The following is a 19,778-nucleotide window of genomic DNA, read 5'->3' as shown; positions in this document are numbered from 1 at the left end:
ACTTAGCACAACTTGGAAAATTTAGAAGTTAAAGTCAGATTAAAAGGAAAATCTCATGAGATTTTTATCCACTCTGCTAGCTAAGGAATTATCCTGCCAAGAGACATGCCAAGGAATGAAGTTAAAGAGCCACAGAATGTGTGGGCCATCACATTTACTAAGGACACTGGACCAGCTTCTTACCATACAGTCAAGAATCAATAAAGTCTAATTACCTGGGTGGGCTAAGAGGCACTTCATGCGAAGAACTGCTACGTTCAAACAGCAAGCCATATTTTGTTGGCCAGACATTGGCTACCTATATATATATATAAAAGTTAGATTTTTAAAAACATTATTCACATGTTTATAGCCGTGATATTTGAAAGCTTCTGATATTCAGCTAGCTGGCAAATAATGTCAAGGCTTTAGGTACCAGGACACAAATGATTTCTGCTTTGTTTATAACACGGGTGGGGAACCAAAGGTCAAATACAGCCCTCCAGGTCTCTCTCTCTCTCCCATGGGACTGTCCCCAAGCCGCCCCCCACCCCACAACCCAAGCTCTTCGCCAGTCCTGCTTTTCCCCCTTCTTTTTTGCCTGGCTGGAATAGGTCCTTGAACTCAGATAATGCTTTTTACTGCCCTGCAAGGATGTCAAGAGCAGATGTCGGGGAAAAGTCAGCAATAAACTCACACGACTTCTGTTAAATTAAGTCTTTATTCAAAGAAATAAGACAGCTCAGGAGGCCAGGTTTAATAAGCACAGCAACTCTTCCCGATTTCTGAATTTGGTTTTCACATAAGCTTACCTGAAAGGGCAAAGAAGCAATGTGATCTTTTCCTTCAATGCTGTGGATATTTATGCAAGAGCTCTGTAATATACAGATACACTTTTCTACTACTTCGGTGCTATCTGAAATTGGGGAACAAATAAGCATAATTTAATAATCTTCCATTCAGCTACCCTTCTCCCCAAACCAGACTGCATTTCATACACCCGGTTTTGGGGGAACTATAGCATATTGCAACAGATGGTGCCTTTCCAGTTGGATCATTTATTACTGTTGTTTTTCATGTTTACGCCTGCAAGCAGATTTTAAACAACTCGCGAGAAGAGAAAAGTGAGGCATACGTATTTCCAGACTTCAAATGAAGCCTAATAAAAATGAAACATACCTTCCGTTTTGTCAGACTTATCCTTGGGTATAGAGAAATCACACCACAATGCCTGAAACAAAATAAAAATATTCAGCAGGAAGCAGTGGCGTAGCGTGGGTTGTCAGCACCCGGGGCAAGGTAAGTAATTTGCGCCCCCTAACCCGTGGATTTGCGCCCCCTAACCCTAACCCCCAGATGCTGCGCCCGGTGTGGCCGGCCCCCCCTGCACCCCCCACGCTACGCCACTGGCAGGAAGAGTAAACCAGGTCTGGCTATCGGAAAGCTTGTTATTTGAAATCTCAGTTATCTGAACACAAAGAATTATACCCAAACCTCACTACACGAACAGCTGATTCAGATATTTGAACAGCCAGAGTTTGCCCACATCTTCATTTGCGTTTTGCCGGTCAGGGGCAGCCATTTCAGGCAGAAACCGCTTGCATTTACAATTTGCAAACTCCATCTGCAAGTGCCTATGCTTGTTTTATTTCATTTACTTCCTTCAATGTATAGCCAGACCTTCCTCTTTTAATTATCCAAAGGTGGGTTACAATAAATACATAACACATCTGAGTCAGGACAACAAAAACATTTTTTTAAAAAAGTAAGAAAAGAATTATTTCAGCAAATATAATACTACACCAGGCAATACTGGCAAAATGACACAATCCACACACCAGAGCATTTCCTGTGTAATACACTCTTTTCACCTAAGTCACAATCTCCATTCATTTTTCATTCTCCTACCCCGCCTTATTCCTGGCGGGATTCAGAAAACATGTTATAATCCTAACTATAGTAATGAATATACAGTGGTGCCCTGCAAGACGAACGCCTCGCAAGACGGAAAACCCGCTAGACGAAAGGGTTTTCCGTTTTGGAGGCGCTTCGCAAAACGAATTTCCCTATGGGCTTGCTTCGCAAGACGAAAATGTCTTGCGAGTTCCTGCGGGGTTTCCCCCCCTTTTTCCCCCTTTTCCTAAGCCGCTAAGCCGCTTATCAGCTGATCCGCTAAAAGCCGCTAAACCGCTACTAGCGCTAATCCGCTAAACTGTCAATGGGCTTGCTTCGCAAGACGAAAAAACCGCTATACGAAGAGCCTCACGGAACGGATTAATTTCGTCTTGCGAGGCACCACTGTACAATAAAAATGCTCCTCTCTGTCCCCATCATCTTATTCTCTCCTCCTCCAAGTAGTGCTGGGAGAGACTCCTGCCTGAAACCCTGAAGAGCTCCTGCCAGTCAGAGCAGACAATACTGAGGCAGATGGACCTGACGTGGCATAAGGCTGCTCCCTATATTGCTGCTTGCTTATATAAAAAGACCACACAACCCAAACTCCTGCATATCTGACTGGTCGTCTGCGCCACTGATCTGTTAGTTTCTGTTTGCCACTGTGCAGCTGCTTAGAGTCACATGGCTGTTTACATTCCTGGGCTTCCAGGCTATTGGAAGTCTCACAAGAGACGAGAGACGGATGTGATGTTAGTGGTTTTCTGTTCCTTTGTTCCTTTCAGTTGCTCTCTGCTTTCATAGAGAGAGGATGTATTTTTCTTTGCTGAGTAGCGAGAAATAAAACTCTTTAGCCATGTAGCCACAAATCTCATCACTTCCCTGTGCTGGAAACTCTGCTGAACGGGAATGTGCCTGAGGCCTCATCAAAGGCTCAGGTCATTAATTAACGTTGGAGGATAAGCTTTATCAGCTTGGTCAAATGGAGATTCCGACAAGATCCCGCACAAGGCTTTCTCCTAAGCAAGTGCAAGGATAATTCTGGCCTCGGTTTCATATGCAACTTGCAGCTAAACAAGCTAAACCATGCCAGTTTCCATACCTGCAAAACAGGGCTGTCCACCGTAAACGCTTTGTAAACTGCAGAAGCTTGGCTTTTACTCCCTCTGCTCCAAATGACCATATTGCCGGCCACGTAAAGCTCTTCATCGTACTCGACTTCTTCGCCAACATCACTAATGCCCTTCCTTAGCTGCCAACTTTCCTGAAGGGGGGGGGAATGAATAAGAAATATTAGCAAATGCTGCGTATTATGCTTATTGGTGAAATTATTTTTCAGAGACTAGTAGGGAACAGAGAATGGTCCTAGCTAGTTGTAGTTACATTAAGCCGATCTTGTCCTGATCAGTAAAAGTTGAACACATTTCAATTTGCATGGCCAGAAGGAGCACCAAAGTGATTTAAAGGGAAATTCTGGAACACTCTAGGTGGCTTCCAACAAAATATTAAAATACAATAGTCTATTAAACATTAAAAGCTTCCCTAACAGGGCTATCTTCAGATGTCTTCTAAAAGTCTGGTAGTCGTTTTTGTCTTTGGCATCTGGTAGGAGGGCATTCCACAGGGCGGGTGCCACTACCGAGAAGGCCCTCTGCCTGGTTCCCTGTAACTTGGCTTAGTAGAATGTGTCCTTTTATTTAAAATGCATCTCTGGGTTATTTGTGGGGCATAGGAATTCATTCATTCTTCTTCTTCTTCTTTTCCAAAATATAGTCCGGTCCTCCAGAAGGTCTGAGGGACAGTGGACCGGCCCCCTGCTGAAAAAGTTTGCTGACCCCTGACCTATCTGTTCATGTTATCAATGTTCCTTGAGTATTCACTCATCAATAAAATATCAAAATGTGTACCACCTATTCCTATGACTTAGAAACTATTTTAACAGACCGTTGTATTTTCCTTTCACGTCTTCTCCTCTTCCCTTCCTCACCGGCTGATCATTTTGATTCAGAACCATAGAACTGGAAGGGACCATCTAGTCCAACCCCCTGCAATGTAGGAATCTTTTGCCCAACCTGGAACTCAAACCCACAACCCTGAGATTAAGAGCCTCATTTTCAAACCAACAGAGCTATTCCAACAGCACATTGGCACATAGGCTTTGTCTGATTTAAATGCTGGCGCCAAAGGCAGCTCCTACCTTGTGTTTCTCATGGATCGTAACTTCCTGAAGGGATCCCACCAAACCAGCCGCTCCGTCCGACGACCAAAGTTCCGAGGCTGGTTGCAGCTGCCGAAGTTGCAGGTTCAGCGCATTCGGGTGGTGCTTGCAGTGGTCACGGCCAAAAGGGACAAACTCCTGCAAATCCCCTGCTGCAATCATCATTACCCTCTCTTCATAGATGTTCGACATGAGTTCCAAATATCAACATTATTTCTGAAGAAAGACCCAATACAGAAACAGAGGTGGTTTCAAGTGTGACTTTTTCATCATGCACAATGCTTCGACTCTCCCTTATTCATTTGGCTGCCCTCATTTATCATTATCATCACCAGTGCTTCTTTGGTTTAAAAAATAAATAAAGGTGCCAGTACTCATATTGTGATAGAAGCGCCCTGTGTACCTGAAGAAGTGTCTCCACCCTCATCGTTCAGCCCAGACATCCAAATCGGCCCTTTTATTGCACTGAAAATTATCAGCCTACACTGAAAATGCTTGAATCAACTGGAGCAAGCTTTTACAATGGAAGTGCACTGACTTGTGACAGATGCTGTGTATTAAAGGAGAAATAAATCCTATGGACTTCAATAAGCTCACTCCTAAGCAACTGAGGTTAGGAGTGTAGCCTAAGTTAAGCACTGACTCCAAGCATATGTTCTAGGTTACACATTCCTCATAGAAGTGTAGAGTTGCAGGAACCTCAACTGACACTTACATCACGGGCGGCTATCCAAAATCTGCTTTAAAACTTCCAAGGAAGAGGATCCTTGGAATAACACACCACTTAGTGTCTATCTTGTCCTTTGGACATATGATGAATGGGCAACATAAAAAAAGAATAATCTTGTGGTTATTTTGGGAACCCAACTCAACAACATTCACAGCGCAATCCTCTTATGTGTTTACAACTGGAAGTCCAACTGAGCTCAAAAGCACTTAACTCCCAAGGCAGGCTTTGGTGCTTCTTATGCTTTTTACAAATAAAATAGGGTTGTTGCTGCCGTTTGCAAACCCAAAAAGCTTGACACTTGTGCCTCCCCCCCCCTCCATACATCCTGCTTGAGGAAGAAGAAATCTGGAAACCCCAATCGGACAAGGAAGAAAACACAGGTCACTGGGGTGCTTTTCTCTACCAAAGAGATTGCTTTTTTATTGTTATGCATTTTTTTTTTGGTATGCATTTTATTGGTATGCATTTTTTATAGTGTGAAACACACACACACACACACACGCAGCTTGCAATCTCAAGATGAAGGGCGGTATAAAAACTGAATGATAGTAAAAGCAATAACAATAACAACCACAATATATCCAATATTTAAATTATTATTGTAACTATTATTATTATTATTATTATTATTACTACTAGGACAGGGACAAATCACCCTGCCCTCCTCCGGGATCGATGAGCCGGGCGAGGCTGCAACCCCGCACACCTCTTTGCCCGGGAGGAGAGCCATGCCAGCCCGGCGGCTTCCTCACGCGCGCAAAGCACGCGAGCGCGGGGCGGGGATGCAGATGCGCGCGCGATACGGAGCCCCGATTCCGCGCCGAAGGAAGCGAGCCGCGGGAAGGGATGGGTAACGGGTCCGAGGGAGGCTGGGAGGCAGGAGAGGCTGGGCTGGGGGGGGGGGCAACAACCAGCTGACGAACCTGAGTGACACAGGAAAGCGCGGTCGGCTGCGGGCCTGGGCTCCAGCGGCTCCTCCCGGTGTCTCTTGCCTGGGTAGCGGCGGGCGGGCGGGCGGGCGGGCGGCGCGGTCTCCCTCCGAATTTCTCTCAGACGGGCGCCGCCATCTTGGGACTCCCATCACCGCCCGCGCGGCAGGCCGAGGGCGGGACTAGCGCGGGGGACGCCGCAAACTGGCCCGGGGGAGAAGCGCCGGGAGTGGGGGGCGGGCGGGTTGGGGGTGTTCGGGGTTAGGGGGTTCCCCCAGCTGCTAGGGCAGCAAAGAGAGGGCAGGGCAGGGCAACAGTCCCTGGAGAGGGCACGAGGACCAGTGACTAAATAAAAATAATTAAAACATTAAAAATAGTCCAGCATCTTAAAAAGCAGAGACATCACCTTGCCAGCAAAGGTCCGTATTGTAAAAGCTATGGTTTCCCCAGTAGTGATGTATGGAAGTGAGAGCTGGACCATAAAGAAGGCTGATCGCCGAATAATCGATGCTTTTGAATTATGGTGCTGGAGGAGACTCTTGAGAGTCCCATGGACTGCAAGAAGATCAAATCTATCCATTCTGAAGGAAATCAGCCCTGAGTGCTCCCTGGAAGGACAGATCCTGAAGCTGAGGCTCCAATACTTTGGCCACCTCATGAGAAGAGAAGACTCCCTGGAAAAGACCCTGATGTTGGGAAAGATGGAGGGCACAAGGAGAAGGGGACGACAGAGGACGAGATGGTTGGACAGTGTCTTCGAAGCTACCAGCATGAGTTTGACCAAACTGCGGGAGGCAGTGAAAGACAGGAGTGCCTGGCGTGCTCTGGTCCAGGGGGTCACGAAGAGTCGGACACGACTAAACAACCACCTTGTAAAGAAAAGTGCATGCACACAAAAGCTTATACCAGAACAAACTTACTTGGTCTGTAAGGTGCTACTGAACAATTTATTTATTTATTTTTTCTCGACTGCGTCAGACCAACACAGCTACCTTCCTGAATCTAGGGACTAAATACTTGGTTTCTTGCTGCTATCAGATGAGCTTCATCAGATCAGCTGTGCAAAACAATGTAAAGTGGGGTGGGGGAGAGAATAGGGATCAAAGCAACTAGGAACAGCCAGGAATTTGTATTGGGGTAGTTTTACAGATTGCATGGTGTGCATTTCAGTGGTCTCTCTGCACACAGCCCATAAGCCTGTGCTTGATGAGTGTAGCCTAGATATTGCACAAACAATTAAAGGGAACGGAGAGAACTTAGCTGCAATTTCTATGGCATTAAGAGGGAGGGGGTCACACAAGCGCACACACCATAGCTGTCAACTTTCAGATTTGAAAATAAGGGATCAGCAGCCTCACCTATCCCGGGGGCAGTCTACGGGATATCTAACAATCTGGGGAAGCAGCAGGAAACGGCGCTGGAATAACGGAATTTCCCGCAAAAGAAAAGGGAAGGTTGACAGCTATGGCACACACACTCCTGCCCAACCACCGTTTTTCAGTCCTACTATGCTGATTCAGCAGTGTCTCTCGCAGCAAATGTAACTGACCCATAGGACTCTAGGAACTGCAAACAGTTATATGTGCCTTCGTTGTCCACAAAAAAAAAATCAGTATAAAAACAATTTTTAAAAAAGAAAAACGGTGCTGGCAACTGGGACAATACACTGGCACCTAGTGGTTAAGATGGCTATACCATTACAGTATATGCACACTTAACTTGCTAGTATCGCTGAAACTCAGTGGACCTTACTTCAAAGTAGCCGCATAAATAGTATAGGGCTGCTCCACACATGCAGGTGGTCAAGTCCCGAGGTGGTGGCATAGACTGTACCACTTAAGGCTTCAGGATGCATATCACTTATTTAATAAAAAAATAAACACAGCTACTTTAGGAGAAAAGATCTCCATGTTATGGATACTGCAAGATGTGAAGCCAAGGGAAATTAACCTTGCCAATAGTTCTTGCGATCATTTCTTATCCTAGTGAGGCCATAAGATCTTCTCCATATAGTTCCTCATTTGAGAAAGGAAAACTCAGTACATATTCAAAGGTATTTTTATTATGTCACATGCTGCCCTGTTGAGTCCTGGAATTGAGAGCAAGGCCTGGAATTGAGAGCAAGGCCCAGGGCTATGTTCTGTGGAGTTCTGGCCCAAAGTGAACCAGCTGCAAGCCCAGTGACGCAAACACACTGAGGTGTGAAGGTGGCAGAAGTTTGCCCGAGAGCTGAAAGGTGATGTAATGGCTGGCTGCAGCCCTAAATATAATACTTACTCCACGGAAACTGGAGAACCTTCCTTCCAAGTAACAGCCTAATTCTATGTAGAATTAGGTACACAGATTTCAGTTGTCATTATCTGTGCCTAAAACATCATTGGACCAGGCAGAAAAAGGGTTTTGAGTTCGGCTTGTAAATACAACCGAGCTAGAGAATAAGAGGGGCTTGAATGGTGACAGGGTTCAGCATTCCTGGGCACCTACTGAGCCTCATATCCCAGTAGGGGGCCCACTGCCTATCCCTGGAGCATTTCCTTGCTGTTGCTACCTGTTGCCCTCTCCAAGCAAGCCAAAAGGTGAGAGGAGCAGCAGCCTCGGCCTGGAGGTGGTCTGGTTGAGCCCAGAGGGCTTTGGGGAACCACAACAGCCATTGAGGCTAGTGGAGCCACCCTTTCCTCACTCTTTGGAGTAACTGATCTGTGTTGTGTGATTGATCTTGAGAACTAGCCACCATCACAAGCCTGGGCATGACGGCACCAAACTAATGGCAATTACCATGCAGATGCTGTAGTCACATCTCAGTGCCAAATGCACCCTCAAGTATGTGCTGAGATAGCACTGCCTGATCCAATGAGCTTAATTGCTCACACATCAGCTCGTAGGATCAGCCTGATAGAAGTCTTTCCCCCCATTTGAAACAAAGTACTGTAGAGTTGTTCTCTCCTTGCTTTCAATAGCGCATGTTGCTAACTTGAACAGTGGTTGTCTTGGTGTTCCAGTAAATGGCTAACGAGCACACGTCTCGAATTTCAACATACCCTGGAACCAAGTTCTCATTATTTTCCTGGACACTTATTAGTCCAAGTTACTTTCACCAAGTGGAATACAAAAGCCACAATTATGCAAGAGTTTAATAAGGCTCAGCTGTGTAAAAGCCCTCTTCGTGGTGACAAGTCCCTGGAGTGGACCCAGCAAGTTAATATGCCAAGCAATGTCTGTTGTAGTTTGTGAATGGGACTCTGGCTTCTCATTGAGAACGTAGGGGCGGAATCTATTCAGGTGCTCAGCCCTAGTGAACAATACGTTCTGTGACTGTGTTCAAAATATAGTCATTGTTTTGCTGATTTTTTAAAAAAAGTACCCTGCTCCCCTTTCCAATGCTCCCAACTTACACAAATATAAATACCACATTCACATTAATTAAATGAGAACTGAGTATTCCACTTTTTGGGAATGGGAAGTTTGCATCACATGTTACTGAAATCAAAGAATAAAATGTCACTCCTTTCTTTCTACATCCAAAGCTTTGTTGCTTAGCCAAATAACGTCACCAGTTATCCAGATAGTACAAAAAAGAAATGGAATATACAAATCAGCATATCATTAAAATGTAACCCAACACAATCCATTGCAATATCCAATATCTTGTTAATAATATAGCAGAAAATATTATATAGTACTATATATTACAGAAATGGGTTTTTTTTAAGTCCTCGTGAAAATCCATCGGCATTTGGGTGTGAATTTCGGCTATTGTACACAAATTTCTATGCAAATGTGCCTAATATATACATTTTTTGCAAAGCAATTTCCCTTAATAAAAGGGGTTTTTTGTATGGCGTTTTCACTAATACATGCATTTAAGGAACTCTTTACATAACTTGGTTGGAGAACTGCACTGCAAGATGCAGAGAAGCGCAGATTTTGAAGCGTGGCTGTATTTTGATGCTCAGATTGATTCAGAAAGTGTGATTCAAGTAGATTCACCTTTAAATGTAAACTGAACCCCCCCCCAAAAAAATCCTTAGCAGAAAAGCACACTTAGTGACTGCTCTTCAGCAATGGAATTTTCATCCCTGGAGCCTGGCTAGTCCAGTGTTGTTATCTAATCACCAGACTGTTAATCTGTTCTCAGGAAGGCAACTCATTTCACTTTGATGCATTGCTTTTAATTAAACTCTGGTGCCAACAGATGCAGACCTTAAGGAGCATATCCGCTCTTTGAACAGCCACATGTTGAAAATAAGTGATGAAGTAATGACAAGCCAACTGTATCTCCAGTTGGTGGCAGTACGTGTCAAGCAAACATTTTTTTAAAATTTCAGAAGTGATAACAATAGTGCAGTCTCACATTGCAGGAGTTAAAACAAAACAAATTCCTTCCAGTAGCACCTTAAAGACCAACTAAGTCAGTTCTTGGTATGAGCTTTCGTGTGCATGCACACTTCTTCAGATACAGGTGTATCTGAAGAAGTGTATCTGAAGAAGTGTGCATGCACACGAAAGCTCATACCAAGAACTGACTTAGTTGGTCTTTAAGGTGCTACTGGAAGGAATTTGTTTTGTTTTGGCTATGGCAGACCAACACGGCTACCTATCTGTAATTGCAGGAGTTGCGCAGGAGTAATTCTTAAAAATAAAACCCCAGCTTCCAATAGAACTCTTTGTTAACCTGAGCCTTGAAATGCAAGTCTTTTTAGAGGACTCCCAATCTGGCCATACAGATTAGTAAATCTGTACAATTTCTTCCTTGGCAGAGAAGTTGACATTAAAGGGATTCCCTGAAGATTCTAGTATAAGCAGGATTTTGCTATTGAGGATGGTTTGTAAGCCACTGGATTCAAGCAAAAGCCAAGACAACAACAATATTTGCAAAAAGAAATTCTTTGCTGAAATAGGGCCATCTGAACATCACTATCCAGCAGCCCTTCTGACCTTGAGGCAATTTAACTTTGTTAAATTGGAAATATTACTTTATGTTGTTGCAATTTTGCTTGTTTGCCTTATGACAGAATTGTTTTTAGTTGTCCTGCTCATATGATTTTTTTGTTTTATTTTTGGCAATTTCTGTATATTGTTTCTCTGTGTTTAATTTTATTACTTGGTTCCGCACTTTGGGATTGAAAACATTTGATGAAGAGTGGGCTATACATGCTGTAAACAAACCATAAGTAAAAGAAAAGAAGAACCAGCATCTTGGCTGCAGGCCTTCCTCCCTAACCATACATCTGTAGAAATTTAAAATTAGTAAAGACAGGAGGAGTTGTGCCCCACAGGAACACAGCAAAACTAAGAATTCTAGGTTGAAGGGGGAAACGATTCCCCCTGCTGTCTTATAACAGCTGTTTCACATTTTGCTTTGTTATTTTCCAAGGGTCGATCTTGATGTTATGGCACCATGACCCTGTGTCAGAATCAGGTCACCACCAATTTTCCTGTAAATTGGAGGGTGGAGGAGAGAAAATAAAGTCCAGTGAAGGCAGGGGTGCTGCTGCTTCCCTCATTTGGTCAGTTTGGGAGTCAAAATATTTTCAGGAAGTCAAAATGGTTTCAAGAAGGTCTTCCTGTGCTGCTCCAGACATTGGTACATTTATAAATATTTAATATATATATATATATATATATATATATATATATATATATATAAAAGACCTTAAATTTTTATTACACTTTGCAGCTGAAACTCCTTCTCCCCAGAGAGACGTATATATACAGTGGTACCTTGGGTTACAAACACCTCAGGTTACAGACTCCGCTAACCCAGAAGTAGTACCTTGGGTTACCTCAGGACGAGAACAGAAATTGCACAGCAGCAGCAGGAGGCCCCATTAGCTAAAGTGGTACCTCAGGTTAAGAACTGTTTCAGGTTAAGAATGGACCTCTGGAACAAATTAAGTTCGTAACCAAAGGTACCACTGTATATATATTTCCTATGGGGTCCCTCCAAACTTCTCCATTTTTGTGAGGGTACATTCTGCAACATGTCATCGACACAATAATAGCCCATTAGTGGTCACTTTATACTGGACCATCCATACTTCATTAATCCATCAGAGATGCTTCCCTGGTGTTTTTGAATCATTGCAGACCCTCCAAGTGTCCCTATTTTTCAAGGACAGTCTCGGATTTACAGAAGCCATCCCAGTTTCTGATTTGATTCCAGAATGTCCAGCTTTTCCTGAAGATGTCCCTTATTTTCATAGGAGAAATGTTGGCAGGTCTGGAGTTATGCGACTCCCGAACCACGTGGATAAATAATCATACAAACTTTAGAAGACATCTGAAGGCAGCCCTGTTTAGGAGACTTTTTAAATGTTTAATGTTTTATTATGTTTAATGTTTTTATATATGTTGGAAATTGCCCAGAGTGGCTGAGGCAACCCAGTCAGATGGGTGGTGTATAAATAATAAAATTATTATTATTATGGAACAGGACGTCCCTAATTTCATCTGAGAAATGTTGGAGGGCATATTATTGCCTTCTGAAGAGGCACTCCTGTGATGCAGCTTAATGAAAGTGCCCCCCCCAAAAAAACCCCAATTTGTGGTATAAAAACTTACAGGATTTCAACAGGAATTTACAGGACAAGCACTGGTTGAAAACAAAGCAGTGGGTGGTATTCAGTCTAGTCCTACTCAGAGTAGACCCATTGATGCCTAAGGTTCATTCAGCAGGTATAAAGTATGTACAACTCAGTATGCCCCCAAACTTTTGCAGGCACAAGCATCATTGAAAGCTGGATGGCGTATAACTCAGTGTCGTGCGGTCCATGAACTAGTGGCTCTAGCCTAGTCCCCTTAATGTTCCCGGCAGGACTTTTCCCTGTACCTGCTCAGCCAGTGCCTCCAGGCTCCATCTATGTGTGTGTGCATGCACGTCTCTCTCTGATTACCTCCATAAAGGCTGCAAAATTGCACAACCCTGCAAAGCAATGCACACACCTGAGCAGGAAGCAGCTGCTTGAAGCAGAACTGCAGCCCCTTCTCCTTCATTTTTTAAGGAATAGCAGTTGGTGGAATACAAGACCCCCGCAACCTTAATAATCTCCTTTCCTCCTCTCCTTCAGCCACTCTCTCTCTCTCTCTCTCTCTCTCTCTCTGTGTGTGTGTGTGTGTGTGTGTGTTTGAAAGCATGGTGTTATAATAAACCGCCAGTCCCAATCTGCCAGAACCTGAAGGATCAGCAGAAACAGGCCACAACCAGCAACAGCACAATGATAGTAAGGGAGATGATGAAGAAAGGAAGGGATGTAAAAATAGCTTTCTAATTAGGAGGAGGAACCCACCCTTCCACCTCTGGGCTTGTCTTCTTCAAAAAACAAAGCCAAGCCAAACTTTTCTTCTTCTTTTTGCAAGCTGCTAGGAATTGGCAAATTGACCGGCTGGGGAATGGGCTTCCTTGGGAGGGTGTGAATGCTCCTTCCTTGAAGGTTTTTAGGCCTCTGCCAGGGATGTTTGAATGGAGATTCCTGCCTTGCAGGTAGTTCAACTAGATGCCCCTTGGAGTCACCAAATCGACATACAGTGGTACCTCAGGTTACAGACGCTTCAGGTTACAGACTCTGCTAACCCAGAAATAGTACCTCGGGTTAAGAACTTTACCTCAGGATGAGAACAGAAATTGCGCGCCAGCGGCACAGTGGCAGCAGGAGGCCCCATTAGCTAAAGTGGTACCTCAGGTTAAGAACAGTTTCAGGTTAAGAACGTTCCTCCAGAACGAATTAAGTTCTTAACCCGAGGTACCACTGTACAGCCCTACAAAAAAATTCATCGCACACCACTGGTATAACTGGCTTGATACCCTCATGAACACAAATGATTTTGAATGTGCCATCATAAAAGGGGATGTCGAAAGGGGCCCATAGTGGGAGTTAGCCCCGCGGAGAGAAAATCAGGCAGAAGCAACATTAGAGGGGAGAGGCCTGGCCAGGGAAAAGTTTGGCACACGTAAACACCACCCTGCTGCCCATTCTGTGCTTTAAATTCACACAGAGACACAGTTTGCTGCGTAGGAAAATGGAAGCGATCCAGGCCTGGCACTCAAGACTGTTGCTGCTGTCACGTCTTGCTTGTCCCTTGGCTGCCGGAGGCACGTGCCTTTTCGTAGCCGCTGATTGCTTCAAGATGTCAAGACGTTTTCAGGGCTAAAAAGAGAGAGAAGCAGAAATTCAGTATCTGCCAGTAGTGCAGCTTGGACTGTATACTGAATAAGCATTTTCTTTTTTTTCCTCCCAGATGTTAAAAGGCATCTGGGAACAATTTGCTTGTCCTCCCGCCTGGCCCCAACATTATTTATTTAATTTTGAAAGGTACTTTATATCTGGGACACACCATAGACATGACTATATACAGACTGCTTATATCTATAATCTGGGAGCCATTAAAAAAAAACAACTGTCCAGTTTTATAATGTGATTGTGAAACTCTTAAAAGTATAGAAAACCCTTTTTTCCTCTCCACGCCCCCCCCCCAACATCCCCGCCAGAAAAGCCTTTCACAGATGATATCAGCTTCCAGTGCATTTATAAACTTAGTCCCAGGTATGGTTTAACAATCCGTCTTCACAGGGAATTATGGGAATTGTAACTCTCTGAGCGGACTAGGGGTCTCCTAACAACTCTCAGGACCCTTAGCAAACTACAGCTCCCAGAGTTCTTTGAGGAAAGCCATGACGGTTTAAAGTGTTGACATACGGCTTTAAACATATGATGTGAGAATATGGCCATAAATGCTTACAGCTTGCCACTTTTTTCTAGCCTTGAAGCACACATTTCCCTCCTCTCCCCTTTCCTTGGGGCTCTGATCCTTTTAGCTTGTAAACCCGATGACAGGGCCTGCTTTTTAGTTTATGTGAGCCACTTTGAGATACAACAATTGCCTGAAAAGAAAGTTTAAAATGCAGTATTATCAATAATCAAAAGAGAACATTTTACAGAGAAGGGCAATAAGAAGTATACCTTTTGGACAGATCCACACCAATTAAAGCACATTTGACACAGATTTAAATATGCTTTAACATTCGAGATAAAGGGAAGCCCTTTAAATAATAATTTTAAAATGCTATCATTGGCCTGGTAAGTTGAGATCTGTGCTCAAAATGGGGTAAAGGTGCCCTTAATGAAGACTAAACAAGCCCTAACCCTGACTCACCACAATTTTATCAAAATCTTATGCCACATACAGTGGAACCTCGAGTTAAGAACTTAATTTGTTCTGGAGGAACGTTCTTAACCTGAAACTGTTCTTAACCTGAAGCACCACTTTAGCTAATGGAGCCTCCTGCTGCTGCCGCGCCACCAGAGCACAATTTCTGTTCTCATCCTGAAGCAAAGTTCTTAACCTGAGGTACTATTTCTGGGTTAGCAGAGTCTGTAACCTGAAGTGTCTGTAACCTGAAGTGTCTGTAACCTGAGGTACCACTGTAGTTGGCTTAAAACTAACTAAGGTTAGCATCACTCCACCCCAATAATTTGAGCAGCCAGGTGAGATCCTGCTATCTCCCTTTTCAGGATAAAAGGGAGTCTTCTGGCACCTTAGAAACTAGCAGGATGTTTGAGTATAAGCTTTCCTCAGATGACAAAGCGGATTCTAACGGGGCAGATCCACACACAGACAAAGGGATCCGGAGGGGGGGGGCGTAAACAGTGGAGTGAAAAGGTCACGCAAAAGAGATAAAATTTCACAGTGCGAAGCTCAAATGGATACAAGTTAAAAGGTGACTATTCACATCATGGGCACAGTCAGGGGAGTGCAAATCAAATCAAGCAAATAAATAATAAATACTTAACTAACTGACCCATCGCACTGCAGATAACTCAGTTCTGCCCCCCCCCCCCCATAAATCTCGGCTACGCCCGCGCATAGCTGTCAACTTTTCCCTTTTCTTGCGAGGAGTCCTATTCGGAATAAGGGAATTTCCCTTAAAAAAAAAGGGGAAACGTTGACACCTTTGCGCCCGCGATTCACATCTTGTATACGTTTCAGCTTTGCACAGTCGCGTCACAGCTTTGCATTGCAGGGCTTTCCTGTTTAAATGCCGCGTTTGCCAACCTGGCGCCCTCCAGATGTTTTTGGACAACTCCCATCCGAGGGGGAGTTTCCCTCCAAAACATCTGGAGGGCGCCAGGTTGGCTGCTTTGCAATGCTATCCTCTCTACGTACAAGTATGTATGTGTGAGAGTTCGCGTAAAAGCTCCTGCCACAACCATGCAAGCTTCCGCGGGGAGCATTTAAGGCGCGTCAAGATTCCTGTACGACCTGCTGCGTTTCTCCGTCCAAGTACTCTTCGCCCCCTGGCGGGAATTGGAGCCCCTTCTCTTGCCCGACCAGAAGGAGGCCAACCCTCCCAGACCCCCGAAATCCGCCTCCCCGCGCCCGCCCCGGAGTCGGAGGAGGAGGGACCTCTCTCCGTCCCCGCCTCCGCTCAAGTTTCGCCCAGAACTTTTGTTTTGGGTCAGCGATCTCCGGCTTGGAGAGGGCGATTTGCGGCGGCGGCGGCGGCGGCGGCGTCTGTGCGCCCCGGGGGGACTCTTCGCCCGGCGGCTCCGGAGGGAAACCCGGCTTTGGGGCTGCCGCGGAAGCGGGGCCGGGGGGGGGACCCGGGGGTGCCCAGATCGGACGCTTGCCAAGCCCGCTTCCAAGTCGCCATGGGAGGCTTTTGGGGGCTGCTGCTGGTGGTGGCATCGGCCTTTTGCGCAAAAGGTAAGGCGCCTCTTTCTCCTCCCGCGTTTGGTTACGCGTCCGAAGTGCTGGAACAGGAGTTGGTTGGATGTCGGGAAAGTGTTGTTGGGGGGCGGGCAGGGTTACCCCGTCTTCCAACTCTTCGTTTTGGAGGGTGTCTCATTCCCTGGCATTTGGTAGGCTCCAGAAAGGCGCTGGGACTCGGGGTGGGGGGAACGTCATCCCTCCACCCTCCTGCGCTCTGCGCGAAAAGGGAGTTTGCAAAAGTTGGGGGGGGGGAGGGAGGATTACTTTTGTCCTCGCTTTTAATCCGAGCACAGCACGGGCTTGGCACCTGCCTGTGAATGAAGAGAGAAAGAAAGAAAGAGAGGGAGAGATCTCTTGAGGGAGATCAGAGATCGATTGCCTCCATCTCTTCTTATACATCCCTAGGAATAGAGTTTTCTCGAATAGAGAGCCCTTAACTTCCAGGCAAGGTTTTAAAAAGGGTGGTATTCAGCGAAGGTTTTACTCTTTGGAATGAACAAACCCGATTAAGGCAGTCCATTCTTTTCGGTAGATCTGAGTACCACCCCCAACTTTCCATAAATTAAGCCCACAAAACACACACACTCTCTCCCTGCTCTGGCCACAGTTTCCATTGCATATGTGGGAGCAGTGCATGGCCATTGGTTCCTTTTGAACCATTCATAAGGAATACAATGGATTCCTAAATTTAGTGTGCAAATGCATACAGAGATAAACACAGTATGTAGCTGCTATGGATAACTGACCCGGTGGGGGTGGGCGGCTGCTTTTGGGAGCACAGTGGGATGAAGAAAGCTGTTGGGCATCTCTCTTCCTGCCTGGCACTTCTGTTCCATCCCATTGACTATGCCCGGAATCCCCTCCTGATGTTTGCTCTTGATGGATCACATCTTCACCCCCCTGGTAGCCTTCAGAGGAAGGGTGGAGCCAAGCAGTCAGAGGGGAACTTACTTTTATTTATTTGTTCATCTCAGGCATTTATGTTCCTGCTTAATTGTTTACGTTTCTAAGCGGCGTGCGCATGAACAATCGACAGAAAATGGGACAATAAAACAAAACAAAATTGTCACAAAACCAAGGAGTTGCTGTGGACAGAAATAGCCGTAGATTACTATTCTTGCAAGTGGATTGCATGCATGCCTTTTCAACCTGCCTTAAAGGGCTGCATTGCACAATGTGCTTCTAATCAAGTGATAGGGTCAGTGGTTACAGTATAGCTCAGCTGTGAAACTCGTTGGGTGGTCTGCCTCTCACCTTCACAAGATTTTTGTGAGCTTTGTTTAAAAAAAGGGGGGGAGATTCTCATCTGAGTTCCTTGGAGGCCCTAGACAGGGCACATGAAGTAACATATGCACACTGCAGCGGGATGTGTGCACCAAATAAACTCACACCTTAACAAGGCATGTACTGTATGTTACAAGTTGAACATGCAAAAGAACTGAAATTATATAGTGCTCCACGGCACGTCTGCGTATGATAGGAAATGCATGCCACATAGAGCAAATCCACACTGTATATTAAAGCGCATTCAGTGCCCATGACCTCCCCCAAAGCATCCCTGGAACTATCATTTGCTAAGAGTGCTAGGAAGTGTAGCTCTGTGAGGGGTGAACTACTGTTCCCAGTATTCTTTGTCCGGGGAAACTGTATTCGACTCCTAACATAACATTCAGTGTGGTTTTTTCCCTTACTATGGTGAAGTCATAGCACCAGCATTGTGTCCTTTCCTGGCGTGCACATGTGTGCACACATGTACAGTGATACCTTGGGTTACAGAAGCTTCAGGTTACAGACTCTGCTAACCCAGAAATAGTACTTCGGGTTAAGAACTTTACCTCAGGATGGGAACAGAAATTGTGCAATGGCAACAGGAGGCCCCATTCGCTAAAATGGTACCTCAGGTTAAGAACAGTTTCAGGTTAAGAACGGACCTCCGGAATGAATTAAGTTCTTAACTTGAGGTACCACTGTAGAGTGGTACCTCAGGTTACATACGCTTCAGGTTACAGACTCCGCTAACTCAGAAATAGTACCTTGGGTTAAGAACTTTACCTCAGGATGAGAATAGAAACTGCGCGTCAGCAGTGTGGCGGCAGTGGGAGGCCCCATTAGCTAAAGTGGTACCTCAGGTTAAAAACAGTTTCAGGTTAAGAACGGACCTCCAGAACGAATTAAGTTCTTAACTCGAGGTACCACTGTACTAGGTGGGACCAGGGGCTGGGCATGGAGGGTAAACAAAACCCAACACGCCCAGCCCAACCCTTATCCCCTCTGGGCAGGTGTGGGGCAAGGAGGGTTCACAGGGCTACACGTCCTGCCTGCCCATGCAGGGGAAAACCCGACCAGTTGACATAGCCCTTGGTGGGCGCATCCCCCCAGCACAAGGGGCTGGGGCCATGGCGGGAAGGCCAGGCCGGGCTCTGGGGCCCAGAGACCCCCAGCAGCAGGCAGGTTAGAGATCCCTGCATAGGGTGCCTGGTTCGTGTCCTCTCAAAATCATGTTCTCGGGGCTACAGCCCCTGGCTCTCCCCACGCTACACCCCTGACTTATGGCATAGACGCAATCTCGCCTATAACAGCAGTGAAGCAGAAGTAAAACTTGGATTTTTACATGCGCCCTATAATGTTTGTTCCGCATTGGTGAAGAGTCAGTCCTTTAGTGGGCAGAGCTTAAACTTTGGAACTCCCTGCCTTTTGGCATTAGGCAGAAGTCATCACTACGTTGTTTTGAAAGCTTCCTGAAAAACCAACCAACACATATATTTCCATTACCTATACAGTGGTACCTCTGGTTGCGAATGGGATCCGTTCTGGAGTCCCTTTCGCAACACGAGCAGACCGCAACCCGCGTCTGCACGTGCACAGGTCGCGATTCACCACACCTGCGCATGATGTCATTTTGCGCATCTGCAGAAGCGGTGAAACCCGGAAGTAACCCTTTCTGGTACTTCCAGGTCACTGCGGGACACAACCTGAAATCACGCAACCTGAAGCAAACGCAATACGAGCTATGACTGTATTTGTTTTTTAAAGTTTTACTGGTTTTATAGGTGTAATTTTCACAAGTGAAAAGGGATTGGTTTCTGAGAATTGTCGTTCTGTGGAGAGAATAGAATCATAGAATCATAGAATCATAGAATCATAGAGTTGGAAAAGACCACAAGGGCCATCGAGTCCAACCCTCTGCCAAGCAGGAAACACCATCAGAGCACTCCTGACATATGGTTGTCAAGCCTCTGCTTAAAGACCTCCAAAGAAGGAGACTCCACCACACTCCTTGGCAGCAAATTCCACTGTCAAACAGCTCTTACTGTCAGGAAGT

The 19,778-nt window shown here is 45.5% G+C and overlaps 2 protein-coding genes and 1 long non-coding RNA gene across 10 annotated transcripts in view; 1 reads left to right on the top strand and 2 right to left on the bottom strand.

Annotated features, from left to right (window-relative positions):
* The window catches only part of ANAPC1 (anaphase promoting complex subunit 1), a 62,383-nt gene extending 56,452 nt beyond the window's left edge, over positions 1–5,931 (bottom strand). For all 6 annotated transcript variants that reach the window (XM_081854440.1, XM_081854442.1, XM_081854441.1 and 3 more), the window contains exons 1-6: positions 5,744–5,931; positions 4,070–4,306; positions 2,975–3,136; positions 1,159–1,210; positions 792–895; positions 216–298 (exon numbers count right to left, since the gene is read on the bottom strand). In XM_081854440.1, coding sequence (XP_081710566.1) covers positions 216–298; positions 792–895; positions 1,159–1,210; positions 2,975–3,136; positions 4,070–4,282 — 614 coding nt within the window. In that variant the 5' untranslated portion in view covers positions 4,283–4,306; positions 5,744–5,931. The remainder of the gene's footprint in view (positions 1–215; positions 299–791; positions 896–1,158; positions 1,211–2,974; positions 3,137–4,069; positions 4,307–5,743) is intronic.
* Positions 5,932–12,998: 7,067 nt separating this feature from the next.
* Positions 12,999–14,759, bottom strand: LOC309338149. Its single transcript, XR_014154762.1, has 2 exons — positions 14,486–14,759; positions 12,999–13,893 (listed from the first exon to the last, which is right to left on the bottom strand). It is a non-coding gene; the product is annotated as an uncharacterized lncRNA (long non-coding RNA).
* Positions 14,760–15,915: 1,156 nt separating this feature from the next.
* Positions 15,916–19,778, top strand: part of MERTK (MER proto-oncogene, tyrosine kinase) — a 53,459-nt gene continuing 49,596 nt past the window's right edge. For all 3 annotated transcript variants that reach the window (XM_081854532.1, XM_081854533.1, XM_081854531.1), the window contains exon 1: positions 15,916–16,450. In XM_081854532.1, the coding sequence (XP_081710658.1) occupies positions 15,919–16,450 (532 nt within the window). In that variant the 5' untranslated portion in view covers positions 15,916–15,918. The remainder of the gene's footprint in view (positions 16,451–19,778) is intronic.

This window comes from Podarcis erhardii (genome assembly GCF_964252035.2).
Source record: "Podarcis erhardii genome assembly, chromosome: 3".
NCBI lineage: Eukaryota > Metazoa > Chordata > Lepidosauria > Squamata > Lacertidae > Podarcis > Podarcis erhardii.
Note: the sequence above shows the minus strand (reverse complement) of the source record. Positions and strands in the feature narration are given on the sequence as shown.